The sequence below is a fragment of the Theobroma umbraticum genome, unplaced genomic scaffold (genome assembly GCF_002168275.2).
Source record: "Theobroma umbraticum cultivar Fairchild unplaced genomic scaffold, ASM216827v3 scaffold_50.0, whole genome shotgun sequence".
Lineage (NCBI taxonomy): Eukaryota > Viridiplantae > Streptophyta > Magnoliopsida > Malvales > Malvaceae > Theobroma > Theobroma umbraticum.
In genome coordinates, this window is record NW_018397261.1 from 1,656,766 (window position 1) to 1,676,680 (window position 19,915).

The 19,915-nt window shown below is 33.1% G+C and overlaps 2 protein-coding genes across 2 annotated transcripts; one reads left to right on the forward strand and one right to left on the reverse strand.

Moving 5' to 3' along the window:
• The first annotated feature begins 8,265 nt into the window (after nt 1-8,265).
• On the forward strand, nt 8,266-10,133 carry LOC110418198 (uncharacterized). The gene has a single exon (XM_021430856.2). The coding sequence runs from the start codon at nt 8,699-8,701 to the stop codon at nt 9,719-9,721; it is 1,023 nt and encodes a 340-aa protein (XP_021286531.1). The 5' UTR covers nt 8,266-8,698; the 3' UTR covers nt 9,722-10,133.
• A 718-nt stretch (nt 10,134-10,851) lies between these two features.
• Nucleotides 10,852-19,913, reverse strand: LOC110417578 (putative formin-like protein 15b; the record flags this gene model as incomplete). The annotated part of the gene is made up of 14 exons (XM_089783769.1): nt 10,852-11,883; nt 13,049-13,115; nt 13,228-13,296; nt 13,857-13,973; nt 14,051-14,122; nt 14,293-14,387; nt 15,283-15,364; nt 15,449-15,499; nt 15,631-15,711; nt 17,779-17,820; nt 17,958-18,056; nt 18,498-18,569; nt 19,244-19,373; nt 19,543-19,913. Coding segments are annotated over 14 exons (1,500 nt in total), but the record flags the coding sequence as incomplete, so codon positions are not given.
• Nucleotides 19,914-19,915: the final 2 nt, after the last annotated feature.

A 19,915-nucleotide genomic window follows, 5' to 3' on the forward strand; every position in this document is an offset into this window, starting at 1 on the left:
TTGAGACTGCAACATCTACGTACGGATTTTTTTTAAACAATGGATTTTTAGGGTTTATCCAAAAATAGAATATGTTGTGATATGACTACTCAAAATGCCCTTTATTTCATAATATATATATATATATATTTCACTAAGATTAAATTGATAATAAAAGGTGCGGCACAATGATTTAGCAAAAGAAAATTAATAGATAATTGTTACTGCTCTAGGTGCCTGCCTGCCTGCCTGCCTGGTCTTATCGAGTTTTGTCCCCTGTTTTTGTTTTCTCCTTCCTGCCTTTGAGTTGTTCTGGGTCTTTGGTGAGTACAGCCGCTCTGGGTGCCTTTGTTTTTTTTACACCTGCTGGAGCTGGGGAATTGTGCATTTGACAAGGTTTTGTTCGTTTCTCTTGAATCCTACACCTTACTTAATCTATCAATGAAATGATGCCTTCCAAAAAAACGAAAAGAAACACTAAATTTAAGTACCATTATAGTACATATAATTGGATAACACGTATAATTTTTTAAATGAATAAAAAATTTTAATTTTAAACATATTGTAATTAATGTTCGATATTCAACATAGAAAGAATTAAATAAAAAAACTAAAGTCTAACTACTAACTAAAAGAGGCCTAGGATTGCTCTTTTTAAGAGAAGTTAAACATACAAATTTTTTTCCTTTATTTTTGGAGTTAACACTATATATGGAATGTCGACACCAAATATAATAAAGTTAAACACAAACACAATACGAATAATTATTCGTGTTAGCATCTAAAACATATATACGTATCTATTTAATAATTGTGTAATATGACATAATATGATTAACACATTTTTTAAATGTGTCAAGATTTATTATATGACACGACATGATTAAACGATTAATATAATTTTTTCTTAACGTGATTAATACCTTTAACACGATTAACTTAAAATATTTATAATTAAATATAATTTTATTATTCAAATTTAAAATCAATAATTATAAAAATAATTATAACAAAATAATAATAAATATCAAATATAATCAAATTTAACATAAATAACATATATAAAACTCATTACAACACTAATAAAATCTATCATTAATATTAAACATATTACTTATACATATTTAAATACGATAATACGATTAATTAAATGTGTTTAAACATGTTAACCGTATCGATACAATTAAAATATGAAACACGATAAAATTAAATCTAAACTTGTTTAATTTCATGTCTTCTTGTGTCATATCAAAAATTACCATGTCTAATTTTATTATTGTACTTCCAAATGCATTAAAAAATAAAATAAAAGAAGGCTTGGAAAATATAAGAATTTAACCTTTTTACACCTAGATAAAAGGAATCATACAAAAATAAAAGTCCAAGGAAAAATCTATAATACCCCTACAAGGTGAAAAATGGATATTGCTATCTACTTCAATATATATATTCTTCTAAAAGTAAGCTTGCCTTTGATTATTGATATTTGATACAAGAAATTAAATTCCTAATTTTTTTATTAACCAATGATCCAGCTTTAAACACGATGATCCATCTCCAACACAAATCTTGTTCTTTTTGGTCCATAATTAATTTAATAAACAAATCACTCGAAATCGATTATGGGTTCTCTATCCAAAATATTGCTAATTAATTATGTATCCATAAGACTAGGTCAATGGCTCAATATCAATGTCCAAATTTAAAAATAAAAATTAAAACAGTTTTAATCACATATATATATATATATATATATATATATATAGTCAATAGCACTGTATGAGGGCAAGAAATTGTTTTTATAATTATTCTTTGAATTTGTCTTAAAGTAATTGGAATGAACCACTTTGAAACTGAGAGTCATCTCCATTGGCGGCCAATGAAGGGACTTGTATAAAGAGTGAGATGTAGGTGAAATTCTCTTAAAATAAATTAAGTTTGTGAATATTCTTTTATATGAAATCTCATCAACTTAATTAATTGAAGCATACGTAAAAGTAAAGCTTATAGTAATTTGGGACCACTTTAAACATGAAAATGGGCAGATGTTATTGTCACATTGATCATTTGGCGGCCCAATTGTAAAGTAATGAAGAGCTTGGATGGCCGTAAGAGGAATCTATAGGCTTTTGCCCTTGATGGAATTAGCTTATGTATTGGGCGGTCACACTCTTTAATAATAATAATATATATATATATATATATATATATTTTACATATTTGAAGGTGAAGGGAATCCCTAGTGCAGACTGTTTGATCTTCATCTTCTGTTATATATAAACTTGTTATTCGAACTTATTCCAAATTCGAATATAGAGTATTTATATCTTATATAATTGAGTTGGGTACATGAAAATATCCGATTAAAAGATACCTATTGTCATCCTTAATTATATAATTTATCATATAAGGCATATAATACTATTTGATTATTGCTTTGATTAAGTGATGATAGAGGTTTGCAACTATTTTTAGATTTTATTTAGACTATGACAAGAACATATCATAAAGTTTAGATTCCAATTCTCTCCAAAGGTAGAAATCTAGTTTACGCAACTAAAAGCAGTGCAAACAAGTAGCACTTTATGATCTCTATACAAGTCAAAAATTGACCCTCCTTTGTTGGTTTATCCAATGGCTAACTAAGCAACTTGTTTAGAATAAAATCTATCTTAATTTTGGGATTAATGATTCTTTAGATTGTTGACCTTTCTTATTATAGATTGACAATCAATTGAAACGAATCTCTTTTTGATTTCTTTAACATTTGCAAATCTTTGACTCTCATTAGTTTGTTTTTTCCCCAACATTTAACAAAAGTAAAAGCAAGTGGGAAGGCAAATTAATCAAGTGAAAAGATGTGAAGGGGATTATAGTTTTCAAAGATGCGCAAGACGTGAGCCTATTTGTTGTCTTAATACAGGGACAGCTGAACCCAATGGTTTCAGTTGGGCCTGGCTTTGTTTCATTCTTCTACCAATATTTTGACTCGACTTTTTTTTTAATTAAAAGAAAAGTCTAATATCAACAACTGTGGATTAAAGTACAAAAAATTTAATTAAATATTTATTCTATTATTGTATTCAATCAAATTTTTATAATTTTATTTTATATCAAATAATTTTTTATAATTAATCATTAATTAAATTATATTAGTTGACATTAGACACGAAAGGTAAAAAATTATCATGTATTCATATTAACATGCCATATCATCATGCACTATAACATTTCAACATGTTATATTAGCATCATATGACATAAAATGATAAGTAACATTTTAACTAACAATAATTAATCAAACATTAATTATAAAAGCTCATTTTATCATAAAGAATAAGAGTTTATTTAATTTTTTTTAATAATTCAGAAACCTTTGTTTTAGATATTATGCCTTCCAATAATGATGAAAAGGGCTATCTCATAATTTTTATTATTCTCACAGTATCTTATTTGGATTAAGAAAAAAGAGAAGAAAAGTTTGCTTATCCAACATTGAATACTGCAAATGAAAATACGAAAAAAAAAAATCCAAATTAGATATTATTGGTTGTAAATTGAAAACAAAACAAAAGTATTACAACAATTTTCCATTGATTACAAAGAAAACAAAGATTTTTTATTTTATTATTCCTATGGAACCCTTAAGCAACACTTTGAATTTCCAAAGCAGCATAGCATGGCTGCAAACAACCTACGCATGTGTCGGTGCTTCATCCATTCCATTTGAGTGGTTAAAATAGAACTTTGCTTCGGGAGAACCAAAAAAACAAAAAAAAAAAACCAGTCGGCAAAAAATTAAGACAGCTGAAAGGTATATAAGTTTTTGTTTCTTAGTTAAAGAACTTAAGCTGCAGCTTTCAATATATAATCATTATTGAGGCAAAAGGCATTGTCAAAAGGGTTGGAATGCTGATTGCTTTCATGGTAAGACAGCAATGCTTCAACAGTCAGTCTGCTACAACACAAATTGTTGAGACCCTTTTGTTTCTGATATGACCTTGGAGTCATTAATTGAAAACTTGGAGATTGGCAATGGCTGTTGGGAAGATGGACATATACAGCAATTAGCATTCTTGTTTGAGCTTCTTAAGCTTAATTGAAAACTATAATTCAAGCCTACTTTTTGTTTTTATATTTCCTTGGTTAATTTACTCTTTCAACCCATTTGAGCAACAAAGTCAAAATTTCAAGTAGAACATCAATTCCTTCTTTAACCCAAAAAATAGAATCCCATACCAAGGTCAGTAGTTGGAGCACAGGTACAAACCCATCATATGTTTTTTTTTTTTTTTATAAATAATCCACATGGAAATACAAGGGAAAAACTCAAGTTTGAACTTTACTCAACCTTTAGGCTTTGCTGCTTGTATTTCCCAATCCATTATCTACAGCTCAATCACATTATTGCACATGATTGTTGATTATTTTAGACTTAATCAAATTGGTTAAATGTATCTTTATCTGTCAGTTGGGCCAAAGGCTTAATCCATTGACCAGCAAGTCCCAACTAATCTAATCAATTTTTCTTTTATTAAATATCTATATTTTCAAAAACAGTTGAAGTATTTTACAAAGAAAGTTTTCCAAATTTCTTTTGTTTTTATTTAAATAGTTATTGCAATATGTGGGTTCCTATCCTATCCACTGGATGGAATATGTGTGTTCAAGACAATGGATTGAGCCCTAGGTGTTGGTAGTTAAAGCAACAAGCAGAATAACACATAAATTATTGTTCATTCAGCAAATTCTATGAAACCTCTCATAGCTGCTGCACGCAAACTCATAATAGAGTTTAGTTTGGGTCTATTGAGCTACATGATTATGCACTATCTTTTCTTGGTCACAATCTTATATAATTAACTTTGGCTCAAGGATGAAATGATAATTGTATTATTTTTATTCAATTATAATTATAAACATTTATTGTTTAAATAGTTAAATTCAAAATCTTTTCTCCATCGATTAAAACAAACTCTAAATTATTTTTAAAAATTGAAATAAATTTTTATTTTTTTATTATATTTAATCGAACTTTTATACTTTTTTTTCGAATTAAATAGACTAGCATAACTAACAATTGATTAACTGTTATTAGTCCATTTTTTATTTTATATCGTATAGTATTGACATGATATAATGATATGATATTAGTGTTATATGTTATAAAAAAAAAGATAAATGATATTTTGATTAATAACAATTAGTTAATTATTAGTTTTTTTTTATAATTGAAAGAAGGGGGATTCGAACCTACTCTTTAGGTAGGGGATCGTGCACCAACTAATGAATCAAATACTCAAGTGCTAATTAACAATTAGTTAGTTATAAACGCTTATTTGAACAAAAATAATAAAAATTTGATTGAATGTAATAGAAAAACAAGCATTTATTTGATTTTGTAAAAATAATTCAAAGACTTTTTAAAACATTATGTCATTAAAAAAGTATAAGATTAATTGGTGGTATTTTATGGATGGACAAATCCTTTCAAGTCTTGAGCCTAATTAAATTTAAACCCTTAATAAAGAAACTCTTGATATCTAGCATTTAGAGAGGTAACTATATATATAATTTTTGCATAAAGGTATTAAATGCAAATGTATACTATTATTTTCCACATGCAAATGTATTCATCAATCTAAATAGAAAGAAGATTCTCAATATTTGAATAAAATACCCTTCCTTCTGAATAAATATTAATCACATGTGTATGTTTTTTATGATTAAGAAATGGACTCCATAACCACAACTTGATTGATAAAAACCACACCTACTTTGAAAGCATCAATTCATATTAATATACATCAACAATACTATTTTTGTTTTTAAATCTTTGTATGAGAATAAAAAAAAATTAACAATTACACTTGATTTTTTTAGTTATTATATTTCATTTTAAAAAATTTTAAGATTTAAGATTTGAATCTCTTTGTTTTAAACTATTTTATGCCGATGGCAACGAGGGCGTTGTCGAAATCGGGTGCGAAAGAGTATCACAAAGGGTACCTCTATCTCACATCAGACAAACAGGAGATCTTGAACTCTTTATAAGCGGATGTGCTGCACACCCCAATAGACGCTTCTTTAAGATGAGGGTAATAATCCCGTGACAAGTGGTATCATAGCGTATCGAACCTCGTCTGACTCACGCCAAGCGCTCCAACGGATCGGAATAGGCAGGGTAGCCGACGGCAATGAGGGCGTTGTCGGAATCGGGTGGGAGAGAGTGTCACAAAGGTGTGTCTCTATCCCACATCAAACAAGAAAGGGAGATTCTTGGCTCCTTATAAGCGGGTGTGTTATACACCCAGAGAGGGTAATGACATATAAAAAAATATAATTAAAAATTTTTTTCTTTTAAATGATAAATGGACTTTTAATTTCGTTTTTCAAAAACGTGAATTTAAGAAAATTCAATTACAATTGACAATGATATATTATATTAAAAATAAATCAAATAAATTAAAATTTTAACCAATAAATTAAAATATAACTAGACAAAATTTAACATAAAATTGAAGCAAATTTACACATGATAAAACTTGAATCGAATCTTAAAAAATAAAATTAAGTCTTTTCACACTTGTATATATTAAGGAAACAAACTCATTATTTTCTCGACCTACCATTGTTGTTTGAAAATTGGACATCATATATGCTATTATTACCTATTTTTGTTGTTGGTATTGAGGGTATTAATTTAAATTGTTTTACAAATTAAATAAATAGAGAGATTAAGTGATTAATCTCGACGGGAGATAACCACACCGACAAAGCTTTTCTATGTAACTATAATTTTGTGTTAGATCCAACTAGAAAGTAATTTACATTACTATGTAATAATTACATGTTACATAATATAAATTACTATTGAGTTATTAAATGAGATTTTACATTGCAATTTGAAGTCATAATCCTCTATATTTATTTTGCTTTGGGAAGAAGAATCCAAACTAGTCCTTGTCCATCAATCAAATTTTGCTTTTAGTTAAGTCATTAAATAATTTTGATTTTTAGTTATAATTAATTTTGCAACAAATCTTTTATAGTTAGAAGGTCACTTAACACATAAATTTTGACCCTTCACCAATGGCGACTCAACTATCATCCTTTAATATCCCTTCCTACTTAAACAACTACTCTTTAAAGTATACACCATAATTAGAAACAAATTACCAAATAAGATATATATATATATATATATATATAATAATGCCATATTATTTTGTGAGGATCCCTTAACAAACCAACCATATGAGGTCAAAACGACTGCGCACCAACTTCATCATCTTGGGACCCATACACCTAAGTAAAGTCATTCCAAACCCACCTCAATTGCCCTGGCTGGCTTCATTACCTTAATTTCCATTATTTTATTTTATTAATTTGATTAGGACTATTTTTCATATTTTATTTGAATCTAATTTTTTTTCCAACCATTTTAAAAACGCATTTTTTTAATATCAAAACGATGGGTTCGAGATTTTTCTTGTAAAATATTTTTCACGAGGTTAAAAATAAAATTAAAAAAAAAACTCTCTTTACCAATTAAACTAACCCATGTAAGTGATTTTCCATTAATAAATTATATATTTATGTTCAATTACTTAATTAATTACAACAAGTTGTTAAAAGATTGTATGAAAAAATATGTTAATACATACATACATATTAAAAATATCAGAATGGTATGTTTAAGAGGGAGGGCCCACACCCATGAATGGATATGATTTGGTGATTAAACAAGGGTGTGGGATGGGGTCCTAAAGCCAATCTTCCCCATCTTGGTATTTAAGATATATCTCTCCTTTTCCTTTGTAGAGAGTTATTATTGTCTATTTCCTTGAAAGCAAAGAATCAATCCCTTACCATGTGAACCATAACTAAATAAGAGGTTGTCCCTACTCCATATGCAAACCTGATCTACTATCTATACTTAACAAATAATTTATTCTTTTTGGGTTTGATTTTTAAAATTAATTAATGCCCATCACAAGAATTTATAGTTTTTTTTTTCACAAACCCTTTTCTGAAAATTATATATCCTCAATAATTTTCCTCTTTTTATTAAATGAATGTTTAAAATTTATTAAATATATATAAATGCTGATATTGAGGAATTGAGACCACATGAAAGGTATGAAATATCATATGATTGAAGATCCATTAAACATTAAATAAATAGGAAGGAGACTAGCATTAATACGTATAATAATAATAGCAATAATAATAAGTTTCATGTAGACCATCAAAAAACAAGCCACTCTCTTTGCATGAGCAAGGGAGTAAAAATCAAGGCATAAACAAGATAATGGTTTCTTTGGCTTTTGGTACAGTGTATTTACATCAAGGAATGGGGCTTTTTTATTATTATTCCATTTATTTTTATTTGATTCCCATGAGTTCTTACATTGGCCAACTAATATGGGTGGATTAGATATTACAAAGATGGAAACCCATATGAGTCCAAAGAGTCTCATTGATATAAACAATCCCCAAACAACTACACCTCTGCAAATTTGTTAGTTTTAGTTTGTTGGCCAATCTTATTCATTTTCCCCCAAACCCACCCTCCTCGTACTCTTCTAACCCACCATAAAAAAGAGAGGGAGAGAGAGCAAAGAAACCATTTCAAGAAAACTTAAAAAAGGGAGGGGTGGGGGGGAGACATCAAGGCTTTTGATACAGGGGCGCTTGGTGGTGAGACATACATTCCATGCTTTGTTCCCTCTCACCAATGGAAGACAGCCCAAGAATTCAGATGGAGAAGGCCGGCAAGATCATAAGAAGATCAATCTACACCTTCCTTCAAAACTATCACTACCTCACGGCCACTGCTGCACTTCTTGCTTTTCCCTACTCCGCCTCAATTCTCCTTTCGCAACTCTTTGTTCCCTCCTCTCCTCTCTTGCCGACTATGCACAACCGTCTCAGGATTCTTTTCCAGGCTGCTGGCTTCCCTCCTTCCTCAGAGTTCTTCACAGTTCTCAGTTTCAAGATTTCCCAAACCATCTCTTCCTCCATCTTTGCTCTCCCTTTCACCCTCTCTTTCCTCCTCATAGCCAAAGCCTCCATAATTCAACTTCTCAACCACCACAAACCAAACCTGCCACCTTCCGTCTCTTCAGTTATATCCCTTTACAAGCCCCTCCTGGCCACATACATTTGCAATTTTCTTTTGCTGCTATCAGCAAATGCGACAGCCTTCTCCCTCCTCTTCTTTGCCTTCAATTTTCTCGAAGGGTTTGGATTCACATCTCCCAGCTGGCTCCTCTTCCTGTCAGCTGCAGGAGCTGTTCTTTATTCCATTATTCTTGCCAATGCCCTCATAATATGCAACTTAGCGTTGGTTTCATCAGGGATGGAAAGATCAGGTGGATATATGGCAATTCTCAAGGCTTGTGTTCTGATAAGGGGAAGAACTTCAACTGCTTTAACATTGGCAGTACCTGTCAATCTGGTCCTGGCAGCTATTGAAGCCCTTTTCCATTACCGCGTTGTGAGAGCTTTTCATACTGGAGATGTGACCAGCTTTCCAATGGCTTCAGAAGGGATTTTAATTGCTTTCTTGTACTCCACATTTGTTGTTCTTGATACTGTTGTGAGTTGCATGTTCTTCAAAAGCTGCAAGACGGGTTCTTTAGTAGACCAGGAAGGCAGACACTCTTACAGGATTGAAATTGCAGAGGAAGATGGTAATGCTTATGTGAAGTTGAAGAATATTGACCAACTCCCATAAAAGACATAGAAAGAAACGACCAGGGATCATCAAATTCTTTTCTTGAATTTCACAGCGAAAGACCAAAGACTGCCCGTATAAATTCATACAAGTAATATTTGTATTCATGATTCTTTTCTGTTGCTTGAAGAGAAACCAGGCAACTTCTGAAATATAAAGATCTCTCCATACATGGGACAAAGAACTCAAGGAGCAGAAGAGGAAAATTTTGTTACAGTGTAATCAATTTCTCTGTCACATACCCCAGGGTTTTTTTCATTTTTGGGTCATCCCTTTGAAAATTCTACTGTTCATGTATGTTCTGTAAACAAATCTATACCAGAAAAGAAGAATGAAAATTTCATGTTAAAATGTAGCTAGCATGCCATGATCAAGGAAGTATATAATCTCAGAAAAGTTCAATTAAGCTCTGCTCTGGCCTCTGGGTTAAAATTTTTACTATAACAAACAAATTCATGATTTTTGTGTTTTTCACTCTAATATTTTGTATTGGGTGAAGCAAGAATTATCAGAGGAGAGATCTCACCATCAAACCAGATATGAGAGGAGCATATGACTCTGTTATTCATTACAGTATTCTCGATATTTGGCTTATTAAGGTAGATGGTTTTAACTAAGTCCTGCTGATTACATACAAAATGAGTCGTTTACCATGGTTAAGGAAACAATGGAACATTGGCTTTGGTTTCTGCTACGTCATTAGACCTTTGATCGAGTCAACCAAGGTGTTTGACGACTATTGCTACTAAAAGGTTAGAGACGATTTAGTCCTAGATAAAAGTGGTCCAGCTCCACCATTGATTTGCACATGACGCAGTCGTTTGCTTAATAATTTCAGCAAACAGGAATTAAGAAGGATTTAGGTAGAGATCTTAATTCAAATTGTAAAGCTCACTCTCCTTTTGTAAGCAAAAGAAAAATGGTTAGGAGGAAATGAGCCAAAATGTAAGAAGACGAAAACGAACAGAGATGTTGACAAGGAGATGTTCTCCAACAATGCTATTACTGAGAGGTTGAGCAGGAATGTAGAAACAAGGAGATGGTTCTCTCTACCTCCATTCACTATGGATGGAATCTCTTCTGAATCAGCAGAAAGATGAGGAATTATGAAGAACGAGCCGAAAGAGAGAGAAGGGAACAGACAATTTCATAAATTACTTGTTGATTCAGGAATCGAATCAAATCAAATGAAAGAAACAAAGCGGTTTACAATTGGCAGCTACATTCTGGTGCTATATTACAATTACACCAAGAGAGCCCGTCTTCTAATTTCTCTTTTTCTAAAACCTAACAACCTATACAACATCTCCTATGATGGGCTACTGTCAAAAATCTCAATTCTCAGGAATGAAAAATAAAAGCAAACAAAAAAAAAAAGGGGGGGTGGTTATGTTACAAGATAAAGAATTGAATTCTACTGTAAGTGGATGGTTAGAGCTTTGTACACTACAGGTTTTCATGGTACAGTGGGACTTTCCGCTTCACAATCCCACAGGCATCCAGTCAGGTGCTGTAAAAACTATTCCAAATGAATGGCGGAAGCTGAAAAGAAATCACCTATCATAGCCAACTGATGGCCCACGACTACAAAATTCCTTCCAAAAATAATGCTACAAGGGCCACATCACTGACCTTGATAACTAGCATTCACAGCCTCTGCTACTCGGTTCTGATCATAACCACTCTGCATAGAAGCTTGGTCCATCTGACATCTACTCAGAGAATTTCGTTGCTCATTCACCATCATGGGATAGAACATCTTCCCATCAAAAATGTGTCCTGAAGCCTTATGCATAGTTCAAGGTCTGCTAGCCTCCAGGACAAGGCCCCTTGCCTCATTTACAACATCTCTGAAGGCTTCAAATTGCACCAATAGCAGAGAACGGGAGGCATCTTAGCGGTCCTCAAAAGCAGCATTTCCTGTCATTCAGTCAAACTCATCGGCACAGACATCTGCTGCTAGGCAGGAGTATATTACCTTGTAGGAAATAGTGAAAAACTGATCCTCAACTATTTCGCACCCTTCTTTGTAAGGTTAATTCCCTTAGCCTTCTCCATTTCAGCCTCTTTGTCAGCTTTCTTCTTCTCCAATTCAGCCTGCTTCACATTCTCTTCATGTGCTTTTCGAAACAACCTCACAAAATTTAATAGTGTTGCAGTAACTGCATTGATCAATACAGCATCAGATATGAGGGAACATGTTTATTCAGATTGAAATAAACAAATCCTAACTAGGATTTAGATTTAGACTGTAATACATAAATATTAAACAAATCCTAAGAAAGATAAAACCAGGTTGTTTATGTTAGTTGCTTTTGCTGTTCACTATTTGCTTTGGGAAGTACAAAGCAAAAGATGAGCATTGGTACTGATGCAAATACATTTTTGAAGATCTAAAAACTAAAGAGTCAAATTTTATGAATAACAAAAGCATGATTTCACATTTTTTTCAACATAAAACCATTATGTCTATAGCAGTGGTATTTTTAAGCCATTTATTCATTTTTGAACAAGTATAATTTTAGGCTTTACCATCTGCTTTCACTTCATAGCAAAACTGCGGAAGCAAAAGGCAACTAGCAAAGAACCATAAAAAAAAAAAAATCTTTGGGCTCGTTTTGTTTTGGAAACTAGTTTCCATCTTACAACTAAACTTTTACTCCATATATAGTTAATGAAATAAGACAAATAAAAGGTTTAGAAACCATAATTCTCTAATTTTCTAAAAAAACTGGACAACTAGTTTAAATTGTCTTTTGACCTATTTACCAAGTTTTCAGGCCCTTTTCTCCAAAATTTCAAATTTTGTTATTTACTTTATTTTATTGCTCATAGTTAGAGTCAATGTGGAGATAGAAAATGGAAAATTTTCCCAAAAATAAACAGGCCCCTACTTTCCTGCCTCTTTTCTGATCTCAGTTAACACTCCTTCACCTTTCTCCATAATTTATTTACTAGTATTTGAGTATCCTAAGAATTATAAGCACTCTAAGTTCAATCATGAAATCGCCTTTATCCTTCTCTACCATAAGATCCTCACGCTCATCCTTCCTTTTTTACTTCTTCCAGTAGATTTTCCTTCCCTTTTGACCCTATCCAGACAACTTCCTGAAACATTTGACCCATTAACCATATGATGACTGACATTTCCTTTTTCCCGTTTGTTGGGGGAAAAGAAAATGGAAAATGAAGGGAGGCAGGGGGTGGAGTGTAGGAGAAAAAGGAAAGAAAGGTTAATAAAAAACCTTATCTAACATTCTCATTAAACACATTGTAGATAACTACTCAGGCACAATAGGTACAGAAGGTATTACATCCACAATCTACCTTGCTCAAACGGGCATCGGGCAGGATCCTCACCAAAATAGAGTGCAAGTGCATCTGCATTTCTACCCTGTCCACCAAAAAGCAAAAAAAAAAAAAATTCAATGATTGGATGCATGATCAAAAGAGTAGAACAACATCAGATGACATATCAAAGATAATGACAACAGTTAGCAAATTACCACCACAGAATATAGATTTTTTACGGATTCAACCTCCATCTCAGCAACAGATATGAATTCCTTCAAGGTCTAAATTAAAAGAAAAATATTAGAACAATGAACTTATTCCCTTGACAAATAAAATGCAGTTGATAGAATTTGGTGGTCACAAGGCCATACTCATGCTTACTCCATTGCATCAAAACACAATATAAAACCCAATAATGAACCAATTGGAAAGGATTACCATGTAGGATGAGAGAATGTTAACTTAAGGAACTTTTAAAAGGAAAGAATCATTTCTAAACATATCATTTGATTAATATTCCACTATATTAGCAATAATCACTTGTACCTCAAAGCTACTGTTGTAGCAGCAACTTGTAATACTCTTGTTCTTTATTTAGTGACCCTCACTTTTAAGGTATGTCAGGTTTACAAAACATTTCTCTTATTCTTTTTTCTAAAATAATTACAACATGCAGTGGATGGGGGAAAAAAAACCTAGCAGCCAGTCAGGAATTCCATTGATGGTCAACCAACAGAATGTGGCTGAATAAACAAGTTATGTGGTAAAATACATTGAAGACCATGCAACAACCCTTGAATATGTATGCTGAAGAATAAAAAGTAATGATACATTTATGTACCTTCCGGAAAACTTCAGACACAGGACCGTCATTTTCAGAGGCAACCAACTCCTGCTTAACCTTTTCTAAGCCCTTAATTATAGCTTGCATTTCTTCTGCTAAAGATTTTAATTGTATCTGCAAGGACACAAGGCTTCAAACTAAACATAATGTTACTAACTACAAACCTCAAACACTGAACAAGAGATGGGTACCTTAGTTGCAGCCTCAAGGCTAACAAATTCCAGGTGAAAATCTAAAAGTGCTGGTGTCTTGGCAGCAAGGACCTGCACCACGGTAAGACACAGTCGAAACTCAATTTAAATTGACAGTTGCTGTTTGCATCAGAAGCAAATGTCCAGTGGTAATGTAACATATAAACTAGGTGTCACACATAATTCAGGAAAATCTTATAAGAAACAAAAGACCATAGAGAAAGGAAAATTAGTAAGCAAACCTTGCAAAGATAATGCATTAGCGTCATCTTGCTGTTAGAAGCACGTGTATCTGCAAGCTTTAGAAGACTGTCCAACTTAAATCCAATAGCAGAACCTGTATAAATAGGAATGGTTTGAAACTTCGTATTAAAGAAAAATGCAGCAGTAAAAAATTTTTCACCAACACAACTCTTAAAAGTTTATCAGCATTAAAGACAGAAAAGACCAACACCAACCTGGAACTAGTAGCATAATGGGAATAAACATTGATGCCAGCATCATGTAAAATTGGACAATAAAAGACATAAATGAATAATGTGGAAATTAAAATTAGAGGACATAAATGCATAACCCACTTAAACCCCTAGCTGTTGACAAAACTGTGTTGATGATTTGTACCATTGAAATAGTCTTCCTTCGATTTAGATTTAATGCACATGCCTTAGGAATCACATAGCTCAAGCACTATCAAAAGTACTATTTACTAAACATCTATGGAATTAGAACCCACAAAAACACCAAGACTCTAAGATACCCAGCCACTTCCAAATTAAGACAAACAAGGAACAAATATGAAAAGTTCAGAACAAATATGCTTCACTTTTCTTCTGACATCCAAATAATATTTGGCATTTCTTTTAAAGAACAGGAAGTTAGCACATTAGGTCATAAAGTAAGCCTTAATAACATCTGATAGCAACTATCAGAAATGATAGGCATGCTTTGCAGTTTTCACACTGCATGGTATGCCCAAGGGCTATACAGACCAACAAGATTTCCAGTTTAAGATGTGAGAATGCCGCTCAAAGTATAGTAAGTCAACCTTACCTGCGAAAGTGCAGGTAAACATCAAAAGAAGTATTATTAACATGCATAAGTCTAGACAAACTCCAAAATAAGGACAATACACACGCTTTAGCTAATCAGTCTCTTCTCTACATAATCTTTTATCAGCTGCAGTTCTAACATCAGAGACTGAAGCGAAAAGGAAAATTGAATATCTCACTTACCCCTTGCAGTTCCTTGGTTCAAAGTATTTCCCAGATAGAGAATTTTCTTCATGATCTCCTTCAATTTAATCGAATTTCGAACCTAAATAACCAATACAAAAGTACTAAGACAAAATGAACGAATAAAAACCGCATTCAAGTCTGTTCAGCAACATTAATGATTTACCTCATCACACGCAGAATTTACAGTGTTTAAGCTCTTCTTAAATTCAGAAATCTACAGGTGGTAGAAAAGTATAAGAACACAGGTCAAAAGTGGATTCAAACAGAGAAAGCAAGCGGGAGATTAATTATAAAATAATATTGAAAATTTATCAAATCAGACTAACTATGGAGATACCGCCAAACCTGAGAGCCGAACTGAATCTTGAAAGAAAACACTCTTAATTTTGACTCTACTCGTGGCACTTTCATCAGCTCCAAGAAGTACTGAACATGGAAAAATAAAAAGCCAATCGGTTTGAAAGTTTATGCAGAGATGGATCAAAAAGATGTAATTGGAGAAACATCCAGGAACCAATTGTCTTAGCTAGAGTTTCTTCATATAAAAAAATAACGGAATGTCATTATCCTGTATGTGATACAATGCTATATAATCCATTGCTCTCTAGTGCTTTATTTATATTCTTAATGTTGGATCAACCAAAATTTAGTAATATAACAGATAAAACTTTATCGGGCCTTTCTTTCTTTTTTACCCCCTTTTATAATAAGCAAAGAACCCATATCACTAAAAAGTACCAAGAACTAAAGGACAAAGCTAACTTTAACCGAACAACAGATATAATAAAGCCAATAGCCTCTTGCACTTTCCCTCACCACTGCCTGTTTAAAACAAAAATAGGAGTATAAAAACACAGGAGCTTTGTTAAGGGTAATTCTTCCCTGAAACATCCTTCTATTTCTCCTTCCACAAAAGCCACAAAATTAAGAAAGGGATCAAATATAACACTGTCTCCTAACTAAACTAACACATACACCCTTCTAAGAGCACACTCCTTTCCCAAGGCAAACATGTACTTTTCTGATATTTATTTCAGTCAGTGAACTAGCTTATGACTTCTCAGAATCAGAATAAAAAGAATATGTAAACAAATTGAAAATTTTACAGAAGAAATTGATCAATAGTTAAATAACATAATTAATGCTCCATCTGTTTGAAAACAGCGATCCACATTACCAAACTTTTAGGCAGCAATCTTAAATGCATTCACACTCATGAATGACACTGCACTTTCTCAATGAAGCCATTATTGATGATATATAGTACTTACAAAATATAATTAACAGACATAAACACACACGAGGAAAAAAAAAGGATATTAGAGACCAAGTACTCTTCCACAATTTGATTTAGAAAAAATTACAAGACGCTAAAGAATGCAACTCCACGTGCCTATAAAGACAAACCTACCCTATTTCTCAAATCCAACAGCTTCTGCTGCTAGATCAAGTAAGTTGCTGCTAAGACATTGAGCTTGTCTCGCATATTTCAGTTATTGCTTAAGCATCTTCCTTGATTAGGCTTTACGTTTACTAGCATTATAGATTCATCTAGATCCATATTTTAATTCATAAGTACACAGTGGTACAACACAACCAGTGGCTTAAAAACCTTTAAAAATTCTCAACCGAGAGGCTCCACAACCTTCTACTGCTAAAGGTTGCTGGGGTTACAATCTTCATTAAGGAGTTTCAGGCATCTATCGTTCCAAAAATAATCATAAAATAACACTAGCAAAAAATAGAAGCTATGACAAGTACAAACTTCATCCTAGTTTGCATGTCCTTATTAAAAATGCAAAAAGATAAAAGCAAATTAATGCAGACACATCAATTACCATCTTTAACCTAAAAATTGAAAAGAATTAAGGATAATGCCAAAGGTCCTTAAAAAATAGAAAATTTAAAAGTTAAGAACAAATTATTCTGGATTATTGAAAACAAACACTTAATTCGATACATCTAGAAAAGGAAAAAGAGACACTTAAACAAAAGACAGAGTAAGTAATACACGGTCTAAATGCATACATAAATACACAAAATCATAGTCCCCTTTCAGCGCAAGAGGGAAGGGAGGAAAAAGGAAACAAAGAACTTGGGGGAGCAGAGGGGGTTTTCTTTATGTATTTCTTTCACACTCCCTAAAAGAACTGACTTCTGATACAAATGATAATACGTCTCAATCAAAGACACTTTGAATAAGCCAGGATATTGTATTTCAACATCATAAAAGCGTCTCGATTATTTTTTTTTTTTTATGAAAATCTTAAACTGGACAGTATAAAGATATTAGATGGTCAGAATTAAGAACATGAAGATAAAGCCAAATCAATTTTCAGAATTGTGCATTTGTAACAGGTCAATGGCAATGCAATCATCTAGGAATCTACCAAAGTATATAACCCAAGTCCAACAATTTGACAGAGTTCCCAAGATTCAATTTCACCAGCAAATGAAAATTCCGAAGATATGGTTAGAGAAAAATTTCCAGACCTGTTCACACTTCCCTAGATTCTCCTTGTCACCAGTGTAGCCCTAGAAAATCACAAGATGGGTAAATCACAACCAAAGAAGACAAACTTGTAAAGGTAAATGAATTCCTACACTATGTAAAAGCAGTTCTGAATCACTTAAAATCTGATGCTGAATCTTTGTACATGCTAAAGCTTCACCTTGAGAAGTTCCATTTCCTCTTTCGTAGGACAAAATTTTATGAGATTTTCCACCTGATCAACATCTAATACCGTATCATCCATCGCTAGCACTGCAGCCTGAAAAAATGCATAAAGCTGTACATTGTTAGTTAACAGATTCCATTGACAACCTTCAAATAAAGCTAAGGAGAAAAAGGTTTAAAAAAGAGAAGCAAGAGAATCCTAAGAATTTGCATTTCACCAAAATAGAATCTGCTGAAGAAGCCAATGGCCCTAAGGAGACTACATATCAGGGCCATAGCGGATTCTATTTTGCATTACACCAAAATAGAATCTGCTGAAGAAGTCAATGGCCATAAGGACGCTACATATCAGGGTACTCAAGTGTAATTACTAGCAGAACAACAGAATCAAATGACCTCGGTTTTCTGTTCATAAATATTATCGGGTAAACTTCCATATTCCAAGTTGACATTTATATTAATGAGAATACCATACACAGTTCCTCTAGTGCAAAAAGCACTACTAAATGCAAAAACATGACCACATCCAGCTTACCATCATATCAGAAAGTGGCATCTTAACTTTAGTGAGCATAATTTCAGTGTTGTTGGCCCTCCTCAAGTCAATCTACAGTTCAATAAACAAAATTTATTAGTAATGCCAGTGGAGAAGGGGGAAATAATCATCATTGTGATGGTCTTATAAAGTTACAGGTAATAAATGCATAAATTATTTAATAAATTTTCAGAAAGGCATTTCTTACGTCAATATCATGTTTTCAAATTCAAAGCAGCAAAATATGAAAACATCAGTGCTATAAATCACTGAAGAATGTACATGGTCCCCAACAGGACACCCACACAGTTAGAACTGAGACTACCCTGGAGGTCTCCAGTTTGAATATTGAGATGGGTGGGATGGGATTTATGGGATGAGAGAGGGCTACCTCCCATTGTGTAGCTCAAAATCCTTATGTACCAAGAAAATAAAGGATATATATAGAATCAAAACTCTGTTAATATCTTAACTTGCAGCTCCTTTTAGAAAACTTCCAAGAATCAGAAAAAAACATATACATTAATGTGAACCACAACAACAAAGATTAGAATGACTTTTTTCCATGACAAAGTGGAATCCTTGCACTTTTTGCTCAAATTACAAATTCCTCAATTTCTAGGACTGCAGACCTGGAACTCATCCAAGCTTATAGACTAGAAGGTGGTTCAAGTAACAGTATCACAATCACCTTAAAAGAACATATATGTATAGGGTTTATTCAGAAAAATGAAATTCCAGATTACCAGGTGGACTTTGTCAGTTTTTGATCCAACTGACTTGCGCCGCCCTCCAGATTTACCGCCTGAATCAGCAGGTTTAGGAACAACTGCAGAGAAAAGAGTCTCAAGTTCTGACACATCAAATTCTGGCGCACTAAGAGAAGAAGGCAATGTCAGTGAATACAAATGGGAAATTAATAAATGTAAAACAGTAATGCAAACATATGGTTCCCTAAAATCTTAGCATATATATTAAGTCAGAAATTTATCACTCATGGAAGTGTACTGTAAAAAATCTAAGTAAGTAAAAGAAGATAAAATACATTTGAGGCTCTCCATGTCTTTGCAATTCTTCCCACAAGCTTCCTTGTATTGCCCTCGTGACCTTGCTCCAATGTAAAGGCTTTAAGGAAGATCTCCGAGGTGCTGTACCAGCTGCTGGACGCGAGAGCCCACGCCCTCTTCCTCTCATGTCACCTGCTCTGGCACCCAAGGGTGGAGGTGGAGGAGGTGCACCACCAGGAGCTCCAGGTGGAGGTGGAGGGCCAGGAGCACGACCTCCAGGAGGTGGCGGCGGAGGTGGTGCTCCACCTACAGGAGGTGGAGGAGCTCCACGTAAAGGAGGTGGGGGTGGTGCTGGAGCGCCACGAGCAGGTGGAGGTGGTGGGGGTGGTGCTCCAAATGAAGGAGGAGGCG

Bases quoted from the DNA above. Each gene is read 5' to 3' on its own strand.
- LOC110418198 (XM_021430856.2), top strand. From the start codon at position 8,699: ATGCTTTGTTCCCTCTCACCAATGGAAGACAGCCCAAGAATTCAGATG.